The sequence below is a fragment of the Poecilia reticulata genome, chromosome 6 (genome assembly GCF_904066995.2).
Source record: "Poecilia reticulata chromosome 6, P_reticulata-male-v2, whole genome shotgun sequence".
Lineage (NCBI taxonomy): Eukaryota > Metazoa > Chordata > Actinopteri > Cyprinodontiformes > Poeciliidae > Poecilia > Poecilia reticulata.
The window spans coordinates 12,717,576-12,730,708 of record NC_088835.1 but is presented as its reverse complement, the minus strand read 5'-3'; the positions used below and the strand labels follow the sequence as shown (position 1 = coordinate 12,730,708).

Below are 13,133 nucleotides of genomic sequence, written 5' to 3'. Positions count from 1 at the left end.
GTGTTAAGCAATACTACAGGAAATGGGCTTTAATTAATTTATTGTGGGTACTTGGAGTTGTCTTCCACTAAATTAGAAGGCGTCTTCCTAGCATTCCCTCTGTAACAAGGTGAATAGAAAATGATTAACCGTTCAGCAATTCAGCAGATCAGGGGCGTCAAACTCCAGTCCTCAAGGGCCGCTGTGCTGCAGTTTTTAGATGTGCTACAGGTACACGACACTGGAATGAAATGGGTTAATAACCTCCTTCTTATGTAGACAAGTTCTCCAGAGCCTTGCTAATGACCTAATTATTCTATTCGGGGTGTGGTGCAGCAGAGTGACATCTAAAAGTTGCTTGGCAGTGGAGTTGACACCTGTGCAGTAGATGATTGTTTTAACTGTAACCACATAAAAGCAAATAACTTTAAGACATCAACATATTAAAGTTGTCAGGTAAGTTGTAAACACTTCTGGCATTTTCTATCCCTGCTGCTGCCAATTAAATCTCACCTCTGATCACTCAACCATGACAGTAGTGCAGTACATCATATTGTACACACATTGCATAACAAATACTTTACTATTATTTAATCATTTTAGCACTCTAATTTCTATCATCCTCTATTATTTATTTATTATTTTTATTTTATTTTAAAAAATAAAATAATAATATAATAACAGAAACAGGCTGTTTTGCCTGTTTCTGTTGTGGGATCAATATAGTCTTATGCTTCAAAGCAACACTAAACTTTCCAGAATCCGGCACTCTGTGAATAGCGGGCTTCTTTAGAAATTACTCTCCGTCCTTGTGCTAAAAGGAACTAGTTTGCTTTTTCAATATGTAGTATCATAACACCTGTCAGTGCCAATTTTATTTGTAAAGCATTTTAAAACAACAGGCTGTACAGCACTTGTAATTATTGGACAACTTCCCGTTGTTTTTGGAACATTTGGCCTCGAACACTTTTTAAGAAGAGACAAATATTGTTTTTTCTAACCTAAAATACAAAATAGCAACAGGGCTTTTGGTGCGCAGAGTCTCAGCCCAGGTTATGAGGCTCTTTAGCAAATCCTGGAAGCCAGGTTTTAAGGTTGCTTAGCAACGCCGAAGCCACTAGACGTTAGCTTTCAAAGCTGTTGGAGGTTGTCGGCTTTCTTACCTGCGTGTTGTACCCCGGCTTAGGGACAGTTTTCCCTGCCTCAGGGACCCGCCTGTTTCTCCCACCCACCAGCCTCCGCCCAGCCCACTGCCCATCCAGTTCAGCACGACAGAGCAACCGGACACGTCTCAGAAAGCTCCGCTCTGTACCCAATCGGGCCGCGGGAGTCATTTGTCCGTCTTCTGTAGCGGAGAGCGGCGGGGAGTACCGCGGGATTTAGGGACACGGTGGACCGAACGACGACTCCCCGCTGGAAGACAGCGAAACGACGAAAAAATAGTTAAAGGTAGGATTTGTTTTTCTGTTCATTTTGTTCCAAATGAGTTTGAATAAATCAACTTTGCCCACTTCTTCCTGTCCTCACTTCGTCCGTTGATTTGGTTCATTGCAGACGAGGAAACAAGCTTAATTGGTTATAAGTTATTCATCTTTAACAGAAACTGACAGAAAAAAAACTTGCATATTTCTTTACGTTTAACCTAATAAGTCCAGATTGCATTATAAGCTGAAAATTGCACACAAATGGGCTCGAGTGTGTCGGACTAGTGAGGGGATACAGAGACATTTGTGACCCTGTAGATTGTGTTACCAAATCGGGATGTTAAGTTATAGATGGCTCTGAGTTTCCTTTAGCTAAATCAGAATCGGTTTTAGTTATTGGCACAGACAAACTCACAGCCCTGCTTCAAACACTGGCAACGATTTATTCAGCTCAGCCCAATAACTCCTGAATCAAACTTGAAACAAACCACATTATATGTGACAAAAATACATTATCACTTTAAGAACTGTCACAGTTTCTCTCTTAGTTCAATGTAGAGAATGTAGTTCATCTTTTATAGCTTGTAGAACAGATATTGTAATGTCCTGCTTTCTGGTTCTCCTAAAATAACCTTAGTTCCACTTCCGAACTCGCTCCAAAACTGCAGAAGTGGACCAGAAAGCAAGCTCACATCATACTGTTTTTGAAGTCTTTACATTAAATTGATTTAAGATGCTCTTTACTGCTATCTAAAACTCAAAATAATCTCAGCAAGTATTGTGGGACAGTCTTCTTCTGGTGCTTGGTGTGAACATACATTGAGGAGTCCTTTTTTACTGGGGCCCTAAGTTGTGGAAAAGGAAATTTGAGTGTTTTTAAAAACAAACAAAAAACGCGTGTCCATATATCTTATTTGAAGTTTACAGCAATTTCTTATCTCTTACAGTTTATTATTCAAATTCTTGTTTGATCTAAGGAACGGTTCTTTTATAGTGCAGAGTTTCTTTTCCTTACCGTTTCCTTACACTTATTTGCATGACCAAATAAAGACTATAATTTTGGACCCAAAAGTAACGAGTACTCCACAATTTCTAAGTAATAATAAAAACTAAATGTTCCTGTTCTGAAAGATTTTTTTTTCTGGATTCTAAGTTTGTTCTAAATCTAATTCTGTTAGCATTAATAGGAGTCTCTCTGCTTAATAATCTAAAAATGAATCTAAGAAATATAATATTGGTCTGAATAATGAGTACTCTACAGTTTCTAAATAATAATAAAGGGGAATGAAATAAAAAAAGGAAAGGACACATTAAGGCACATGGCAACATTCAGACAAAACAAAGGACAAAAAGAAAGACATGAGTGAAGGCGGTGACATCACAGGGCCATGAAACCACGTTGCTCAGTCTCAAGGTAGAAGTCTGATATGAAGTTATCAAGGAATGTCCTTTTAAGTGCTCAGCTCTGCAGCTGCATGGATAACAGAAGGGGGTGAGATGGGAAGGAGGGTTATGTTTACATATCTTCAAGGAGATTGGAGATATGCAGCCCTTCCAAGGCCACACAGTAAAAGCCAGTTCAGATACAGAATGTCTTAGGTCAAGTAGATTATAAATTTCAATCTCCCATAAAGTCTCACCGTTGCAACTCAGTTCCCAATCAGGACAAGAGGGCTCTCCTATGTCCAGTTTTCACGTCGATAAAATTTGATCAATTGCATTGAGAGTCCGGTTGACCAGATCCATAATTTGTAGATTTTGAGGATGTGCAAAGAAAGACTCCAAAAATAGAGAAAAAATGGGACAAAAACAGAGCAAGCAGGGCAGGCAATGGAGGGACCAGAGGAAAAACTCATCCGCCTTCATTGAAAGCAAGAGGGAAAAACTTTCTTCTACAACAGTCAAATTTCTGCAAACATCAGATGATGTCCTTACCTAAGTTGTTGACCTGGATCAATCAGAGGACAGAAAAAAAAACTTTTTGAGATGAGTGAAGAGTTCTTGGGGGTTCCACTGCTGGCGTGGGAGCCCAAAGCAGCGTTTTAGTTGTCTTTATTGAGGAATATCTTGATGTTATCAGACTAAAATCTTATTAAGGTAATATAAATAATGTCGTCTCAAACTGGCAACAGATCAAACCATTTTTGACGCTCTGTGAAGGTTTGGATGGCTATTGTAGCTAAAAACAAACAAACAAACAAACAGTTAAACCCCAAATTATTATCTATGATTAAAATTATTTAAATTCAATCAAGAAATTTTATTCTATGGAAATGAAACAGGCAACTTTCAAACAGGAAGTTTGTTGTTTCTAAATACTCAGAAATACATTTTCTGATTATTTACATTTTAACAAAATAAGGTTAGCATTGAAAATTACTTCCACACAGATTAATGGAAAAATTTTTGTATTACAGCAATGAAATGCTTCTGAAATTCCTGAAAAGCTTTCTGCATGTTCCTGCTGGTACTTTGATGATTTTTCTTTGGTGATTTGCTCCAGGTCTTTGGGGCTGTTGACCTCGTTTTCTCCACCCTAACTTCTGCTCCCTCCTGTCTTATCAGCTTCAAGTCAGCACTCTGGCTGAGTCACTCTCAACGGTTAAAATACAAAATAGTTCACACTCATTGTTAGGAAAAAAAAATTATATTTTAGCTTTCTCCTGCCAATAAATGAATCGAAGAGATTAAGTCAAAGTTGATGTTCAGGTGAAATACTAAAACCCTCTTTGCTACAGGTAAAATAACAGTAGAGCTCTTTAGTTTTATTTCATTTTGTTTTTAGATGTGCAGAGTAACTAAGTTTTTGTTGTTGAAAGTGGGCCATTTGTTGAAGACATTGTTCTTGTCTGCAAGCATATTTATGAATAAACCACACCTGATACGTAGGATGGCCCAGGACTCTTGGAATACAGACTGTGTTCATTTTGTTGTTGCAGAATATTTCTGCTCTAAGTTAGGATGTTGCTGATATTTTAAGATCAGGCCTAATTTAGCTGGTGAAGTAATCTGCAACAATCTGACAGAGATGAAAAGTTCAACTCAACAATAAATGAACTGAAGCTCTAAGATGAAAAATGAAGTGACTGTAGCTGAAAACATTAGAAGAATACATTTTTGAGAAATTATTTTTGTCTCGGTTTGACTTTTACAGACATAACTCATAATAAACCCATAAGTAGAAGACAGAGAGGTAATATTTACATAGTGCATGAGATGACAATCAGCTTATTAGGACCCTATGTGTCATTCATGTGGAGGTTGTGGATTAGCCAATTTAAATTGAAGTTTAATAGGGAGTTATCAAGTTTAATCATTTGTTCCTGTGTATTTGGCAGTAAACGAGTATATTTTTGCATTGTGTTACTGTTTTCTTAAAATAAAAAAGGATAACTGGACAAAGGAGAATATAAGAGGTGGAAAAATGGACTTACATCAAATAAACTGTGTGGGGGAAAAATGTAGAAAGAGAACCAGTGAAATGCTGAGCCATATTAACTTTGCTCTTTATTTAAAATAAAAAATGTTCTATGACAACTTAGTTTTAACTAAGATCACTAATCAAGTCCTCCATCCTCCAAAATGACAGAGGACCTGCACTCAAAACCAAACTTTTTCAGTGTTACAGTTTTTAAATGAATTTTGCTAAAATGTTTTAACTGTCCATATCTTCTCTATACCCACCTAAACTTTATAGAAATGCTGCCCATTTCTAGCAGTCTCTGACCAAAAGAGCAGCGTACAGGTGCAGGTCACATGCATGCAAACACTCATGCTTGCCTACAGGCAATTTTGAATCTCTGGTTAACCTACAAGTGACTTATTTTGACTGTGGGAGGTAGCCGGAGAAAACTCACTCATGCATGTGAACAGCATACAAACTCCACACATGAAGGCTCCGGACAGTAGTTGAGTCAACTTTTGTTCTGCTGTTTTAAAATATTTTTGAAGACGATTTCCAATCATTTAATCCAATGGCAACTAAAAATTGCCATTGGATTAAATTATGGGAGAACGTAGCATCTGCGAATGTCTGCCTGGTTTGTTGCTTCTGCCAGTTGTTGTTTGAGGTACTTTTAAACTTTAAGAAATTAACAGTAAAACTGAAAATGGTAATGGTTTTCATAGCGTGGGGAATAATGACTTATTTTTTGTGTGTAAATCTTAGAGGCGGGGTCAGCGATTTGTTCCTTTTAATTATTTTATTTAACTTCTGAAATATAAAACCTTAGGACTGTTTATATATGCAGAGACATTAGCTTCTGACTAGTAAGTTTTAAGTTTCAGAACACAGGAAAATCCGCTGTAAGGGGGTCTGGTCAGACATGACACAAACCCACTCAGCTAATCTCCAACAATGGGATGCAGTGCAGGCCTTAAAGAGACTTTGGTGTTAAGATTTCTCACTGTTTGTGACTCAGCCACAATATCCTGCACTGTTTTTGTTGGCTGGAGTGTTTATACAGTGCAGTATGAAAAAACCCCAACAGATAAGCCCTTTGGCATTGTTGCGTAGTCTTATCAGTCATTTGCTTTGAGTTTGGTTTGTTTGTGTTCACTTAAGTCTCCAACATTTGGTTCTAGTAAAGAGGAATGATGTCATACTTAGTTTTTATGTTCTGGTAAGTAAAATAAAAAAATCTCCTTTGCACAACGGCTTCTTCACAACCACTGTCATAATTTTAAAAATTAAAAATTCTCCGTGCAGCTTTAATTATGCTGGTAAATCTTTTTGATAAGTTTTCAACACTGAATATTTTTGGTTTTTGAATAAGCAGTTAATTATGCAAAGAGCTGTAACAAATCAGCTCAGACTTCCCACAGAGCACATGATTCCAGGTCATTAAAAACTCAGGGAGGCAGAATGCAGCTGACCCAACATTTCATTTGAGCACCACAGGGGCATAGCTTCAAGCAAAGTAAAACACTGGACAAGGTTTGCAACAGCATCAGTCCACGTAGTAGCAGGAACAAGTAGAGAATCCTTCTGAATGTCTCTTAAAGTTTTGTTTTTTAGACGCCAGCTACACAGTATAAACAGTTGTTGTCCTTATCACACTGACAGATTGGTACTAAAAAAAGTAAATTCAATTCAATCATAAGAACATATTCAAAGTCAGTTACATTTATTCCAATTGATCAAACATTGCAGTCGAGTACAATATTCAAATTATTTCAAATGTTTAAAAAAAAAACAGACCAAGTAACTTTAGTAAGTGAAAATGTACTTGTTTTGAATAAATGTTCAATTTGTCGAGTAGTAGGAAGTGTCAAATTGTACTTTGATCTGATTCAACAGGAGTTCAGCGTTGTTAGAAAAATCTACATTTGATTATAGTTTATGCAACTTTATTTCCTCTCTTTTGGCACCACTCATTGCACAGAGAATTCAACTGTGGTTTCACCCGCTTAAGGTGTATAAACATTAGATATAAAAAAAGCCCCAACTAAATAAACAATATGTAATTATTATATTTGTATAATTTCCTTTAAAAATACAGGTTAAAATGGTACAAATAAGTGAATTGTTTTGCAGCAGAATAGCTGATTATACTGGCTGTAAGGTGTTGGTTGTTTTCACCACAGAGACGGCCTGGCTCCACAGCTCCACAGCACCAACCCAGAGGTAAAACAGTATGTGTCCAGGAAGTGTGGGGTGTGCAGAGATGTTGGTAGCCTGTTGTACAACAGTAGAGAGGGATCTATCTGTAAATAAATAAGTAAATGATTCTCCTTTTCTGCTGCCTCCTAGTGTCAGCAGAATGTGTCTCTCTCCAGAGCCCACCCGAATCCACATATCATCTGTTTAGACTTTTATGTAATTTCCTGCTTTATCACAGAAAAGTTATGTTTGATATGTACAGCATGTTCATAACAACATTATTGCTTGGTTGTGCTATAAATGGCTCCATATGCCTGGAAAATGCATAATGTCACACTTACCAAATATAATCAGCAGGTGGCAGCGTTGTATGATCACTTGGGCTTGAAATTTACCAAACTGAATGAAATTATTTTGCATTCTTTGGGAATTCATCAGTCTTTTACATTAACTGAAGGAGTTCACCATAGAAATGTTTTTGGTAGGTTTTCAAACTATAAATTATTTGAGGACCAGTCAAGGTTTCGCCCATTTTTTGAGGACGAAATTGGGTTTCAGGCAGTAAAGCACTTCAACGCAGTTCTGCTATAAGAACCATTCAGCCGAGGCAAGGAATGAATAAGTGTTAAAACATGGTCTTCAAGAGCAGTGACGCTTGTAAATAAGCCAATGTAGATAAGAGTCATTGTGCAGCAAACCATGTCAGAAGTATGACATAGTTTTGTCCTTGGGTACGTTGTGAACTTTTACAGTCATTCCTTCGTTCAGGAATTAGACATTCCAGTTTATGGTAACTCCTCTTACAAACCTAGACACACGCTTTTCTTCTGGTGTCAGTCAAGTTGTCTGAAAAAGCTCTGGATTGGTTAAGAAACTGTTGTGCAAATCTTCCAATTATCTAATACGATTTAAAGATGGTCTGTGAAAATTACAATTTAAGTTTTGTCTCATGTTTTTTGAATTCATAAAGCTAAAAAACAACAAACCAATTGTTTCAAGAACTATAAAATGTTTCATGAATGTCTTTTTGTAAATATGCCACCAAACACTTTTTGTGTTTTTGGCCAGTGTTCAAACTCCTGCAGTTTTGGTGGTTCAGTTGCTTTAATTTCTCTTCTTATTTGATTTTGGGCTTCAGTTTTAGATGCGTCTAGTTGTATTTTGGAGCATATAAATTGCTTCATACTTTTTAAAAGTAGGTTGTTTAACTCTGGAGCCTGTATTGAGTTACATAAAGGGGTGTGTCTGTTAGCCATGTTACATAGATGAGCTGAGCAACATGTCATGAACAACACTGAGAAACAAGCAAGAGCAATTTTATATAAACCGATATTTTGGTAAATCGGTGCCAAACAAGTAAAACTTGTAACAAAGTGTTGCGTTTACCAAGTTGTTCTATTATTCTATTATCAGAAAGATTAGACATTTACAGTAAGCTTTCGAAACCTGTTTTGGACACAATTTGTGGATTCCTTCCTTCTGGGAATGACTCTGTAGTGATGTATTGTAGCACACTGGTGACTTTCCCAAACCTTTATAACAACAAAAACAAGCTGTTGCTGTCAGTCTCCGACGGTTGCCCGATGACTTTTGGAGATAGACTTCAGTCTGCCTTCAACACTGACGGCATAAGAAGATATATAGATGATGGCTGGATAGATGCCAGTAACCCTACGGGCTTTTACTAAATATCTCTGATGTTATGCATGATGTTTGTCTTTAAATTGTCACACTGCATTTTAGCAACACGAATTGTCCATAACTGAACTGTGTTTACCCTTCATTGCAACAAGTAAAAGCAAATAAAGTGGGAATTCCCAGAGAAGTAACATTAACATGATAGACTGTCAAGACCAGATCTGATTAGTCAGATTACATTCTCCTCTGGTTTACTTTTTGTTTCACTCTGTAGATTTTGGCATCTTTTCTTTTCCTTTCTCTATTTTAGAGAATTTGTAGTTTTTGGAAAATATTGGCAAATACTATACTTAAAAATGTTCTCAAGTTTGAACTGTAAAGATGTTTGAAGATTATAAATAACATTTTAAATACATTATTAAAACGATATATAAAATAAAGTGGATTATCGTGACGGGGTGAGTTTGTGTGAACATGCTGAATTCGGTAAACGTTCTTTTTAGGAGACAGACAGGAAACTCCTGTTTGTGTGCATGTCATCCTTAAATGTTTCACCTGTAAGGAACTTGCTTTTTTTTTTAACTGCTTTTTTTTTTAACTGCTTGTGATTAAAGTAGCTGATTCACTGTACAATACGCACTGTTGAATAAACCAATTGTAAGATAAACAGTTTATCATGTTGTGCAACAACCGCAAATGAAGAAAGAGCAGCATGGAGTCAACCGAGTGCTTTTATTCTGAAAGAGTGAAACTCATAATTCATGTCTGAGATTGTTGCACGTGACCCTGTTACATGGTTGCATGGTAGACGATTTACAATCGATACAACTAAATGTTGCTAATGAGGGTCATTCTACACTAAAATAACTAAAAGGTATGCAAACAGATCACTAATATGGCATGTAAATTATTTCATTTTGTGATGTAGTGTAGTCAAATGGTCAAGCAGGTGAACAAAAAAAATTCCATCAGCCAAAGAACGAGTATTTTTAGAATCAGAGTCTCACCATCAGAAAGCTGGAGTAGTGTCAGGAGAGATTTGCTACAGGCATTTTACGAGGGCATCTAAACATAGTCAGTCAAAGCAGTGTACTATGTGCCTCAAATTTTACACAAGATTACATTCAAAGAGTGAAACTGTTTCCTTTTAGGTTTGCTCAAGGCAACTTGTCATATTTCGCAAATGTCCAGCGTTTGGGGATTCGTTTTTACAACATCTTGTGGAATGATGCAACATGTGGACATGTCTTCATGCAACTGCTGGTTTTAATGTCAAGCTCCCGAACGCCCCATATTATAGCATTTAACGTGTCAGGTTTCATGCAATACTGTTTAAGAAACTACAAATTGCAAGTCCAAACATGTGGTGCTTCAAAGTTTTGGAAAAGTTTCCTCAGACTTGACTAAAATTACTAAAGTTTGAGGAAACACAAGATTAAGGAAGAAAATATATTAAATTACACTACACACACATAAATACTTTGAAATATTTACTGTGAAATTCATTAAAAACAAGTAACGCAAAGCAAGTTTGAAGCTAAAACTCAGAGATAAAATCTACCAGGGGAATGAATAATTACAATCTAAGCTGTACAAATGACATTCAAATACATTACATAAATTTAGACTCTCCATGTAGTGCATAAACTGAGTGGAGGACATTATTTTGTAACTTGTGCAGAACGAAATCTTCCTTGTTCAGTCGCTGCAACACACACCCCACTCTGCATGTTGTAATTGGCAACGTACCTGGGGTCATGTTTGCTGCTGAGGCTTCAGAAATTATGGGTTTTGTCTTCCCTCTAGCCTAAGTAGTTGTTAAGGTGGAGGCATAGCGGGGTTAGGTGGTTTATGTGACAGGTCCCACTTAATAAACACCAATCCATGCCGTTCATGCAACTCTTGGGTAGTTTCTGCCTGACTGAAACTATATTTGAGGATAGTTCTACATTCATTTATTTTTTTTTCTTGAATGCATGATATGAAACATTTCAGTTTGTTTCAATGCAAAGTCAAGTGGTAGTCTCCAGGCAGCTGTTTGTTCCAACCACGATTTAATTTAACTTGGTGGTTTCCGTTAATTCGCTGGTGGTGGCTTTAGATGGTATCAAATTCCCGGCCTGGATTATCCCAGTCCACCCCTCTTGGAAATCAAATTTGGCTATTCCAGTGTCGTCACATATGGCTCAGGGGTTTTGTTGAAGCTGTATAGCATCATGGCTGGTCAGGTTTTGGTCAGGACTCTGGCAGCAGCATTTTGGAAGAGTTTAAAAGAATGAAAAATAACAGCTTAAATTTGGCATGAGTTAATTCACATCAACTTTAAGAAACTTGATCTATTTTCAGCCTGAAGGAAAATGCTCATATTCTAAATTCAGCAGGTATTTCAAGTCTTGTCCTACTAGTTACGCTAAGCCATTCTTTTGGGTACATGCCGGATGACATTTTTCCTGATGTGTGAAGTGGAAAGATTTTTCTACACTCATCTTTCTCTTCAGATAGAGAGTTGATTGCATAACTAAAACAAACCGAAGAATTTATGTTCAACAAGGAAATGTTAGTTGCTGAAGTTAGATGACATTTCAGATTTTCCAGAGTTGGTGTTTTGCTGTCTTAGCCAGCCAGTAGCTTGTAAAGCATCATAGAGCCGAGGTATTTCAGCTTCTCAACCTGCTTTTTCTTTCAAATTTTTTTGATAAGCATTTTGAATAATTTGGAGTGGAAAAACCCACTAATAGGTGAATCCACAAATACTGAAACACAAATAGTTACTGTATAATGACAAACTAACAGACAATGTTTGCAAACCTAAAATAATATGTAGCTGTAAACTTTTTTTTTGATGATGGGTTTTATTTTGTAGAGCCATGCAGTTATTTATTATCAAAAAAACTGACACTTTTTACCTTCACTTCTAGTTCTAGTCCTCATGGAACCTGTCTGGCATGTCAGCGGTTTTGGGTCTGACAATTAAGGATTAAAAAGAGACTCTGAATCCATAGGGTTTAATGGACTTTGTCTTGTCAGACATAAACCTGAGAAAGGAGGTAGAATAACATATATGAATAGAAATGTTGGAGTTTTGGACCTGCTGTTGTAAAAATCTGTCTTCCTCTCTCTTTGTTTCAGAAGCTTAAAGTGACCTCCAGTCATGAGTCCCCGTTGCAGAGTGAACTTCAACACTATGATTTTCCTGGTCGTCCTGCAGGGGGCAGCAGTTGTGCTCTTCTGCAACTGGTACTACCAGCTGAGCCCCTGCGACTCGCCTCCCCGAAAAGGCAAGATTCACGTTTTGCTGCTGTCGTCGTGGCGATCAGGTTCGTCCTTCCTGGGTCAGGTTTTCAGTCAGCACCCGTCTGTGTTCTACCTCATGGAGCCCGGGTGGCATGTTTGGACCAAAATAGAGAAACCTGGTGCACGAGTTCTCCGAATGGCTGTGAGGGATCTAATGCGGAACTTGTACCAGTGTGACTTCTCAGTGATGGATTCCTACATGCCTGAGAACTACAATATGTCCACTTTGTTTATGTTTCACCACAGTCGGGCACTGTGCTCACCTCCTGCATGCTCCCTCACACGACGTAGTGACATGAGCAACGAGACTCTTTGCCAAAAGAAATGTGATTCTCAAGGTTTGGAGACGGTGGAGAAGGCCTGCCACACTTACAGCCATGTGGTGTTAAAAGAAACTCGTTTTTTTGAGCTGGAATCACTTTATCCCCTTTTTCAAGACCCAAGCCTGGACCTCCGCATCATTCACCTCGTTCGAGACCCTCGGGCCGTGATACGGTCGAGAGAGGAATCAGCCAAGTCTTTTGACGTGGACAACGCCATCGTCTTGGAGCAAAGAAACGTACCAGCAGCCAGTATCCAGTACGAAGTGATGCAGGAGATCTGCAGAAGCCACGTACGCATCAACGAAAGGGCAATCCTGAAGCCACCTCCGTTTCTGGAAGGTCGCTACAAAATGATTCGGTATGAAGACGTGGCACGCAACCCGCTGAAGGAGATTAATGATATTTATAAGTTTGTCGGTTTAGAGATGACCAGTCAGATGGAGGAATGGATCTACAAGGTGACCCACGGAAAAGGGAAAGGCAGCAAGAAAGAGGCTTTCCAGATCACCTCTAGGAATGCCAATGAGGTGTCACAGGCGTGGCGCACCGTACTGCAACACAGCAAGGTCAAACGCATTCAGGAGCTGTGCAAAGGGGCCATGTTGCTGCTCGGCTACCGGACAGTTGACAGCGAAAAAGAGCAGAAGAGACTCGACATAGATCTGCTGGTTCCACGTGAACCTTATGAGTTCAGCTGGGTTTCAGCTAAATCTCAGCACACAGGGAGCAACTAGAGCAGGTTCCCCAAACTTTTTCCTGTGAGGGCCACTTAACTTTTCCCTCCTCTGGTGGAGGGCCGGAGTCAGTTTGTAACAGAAAAAGTGTGACGATTGCAGGAGTGCCTAAATGTAAAAATTCATTGTTTTCCAGAAA

General features: G+C 38.2%; 1 protein-coding gene across 1 annotated transcript; it reads left to right on the top strand.

Annotated features, from left to right (window-relative positions):
• The first annotated feature begins 1,270 nt into the window (after positions 1–1,270).
• On the top strand, positions 1,271–13,133 carry LOC103466302 (carbohydrate sulfotransferase 6-like). Its single transcript, XM_008411794.2, has 2 exons — positions 1,271–1,428; positions 11,773–13,133. The coding sequence occupies exon 2, from the start codon at positions 11,795–11,797 to the stop codon at positions 12,992–12,994; it is 1,200 nt and encodes a 399-aa protein (XP_008410016.2). The 5' UTR covers positions 1,271–1,428; positions 11,773–11,794; the 3' UTR covers positions 12,995–13,133.

Excerpts from the sequence above, each read along its gene's own strand:
- LOC103466302 (XM_008411794.2), top strand. The coding sequence starts at position 11,795 with ATGAGTCCCCGTTGCAGAGTGAACTTCAACACTATGATTTTCCTGGTC.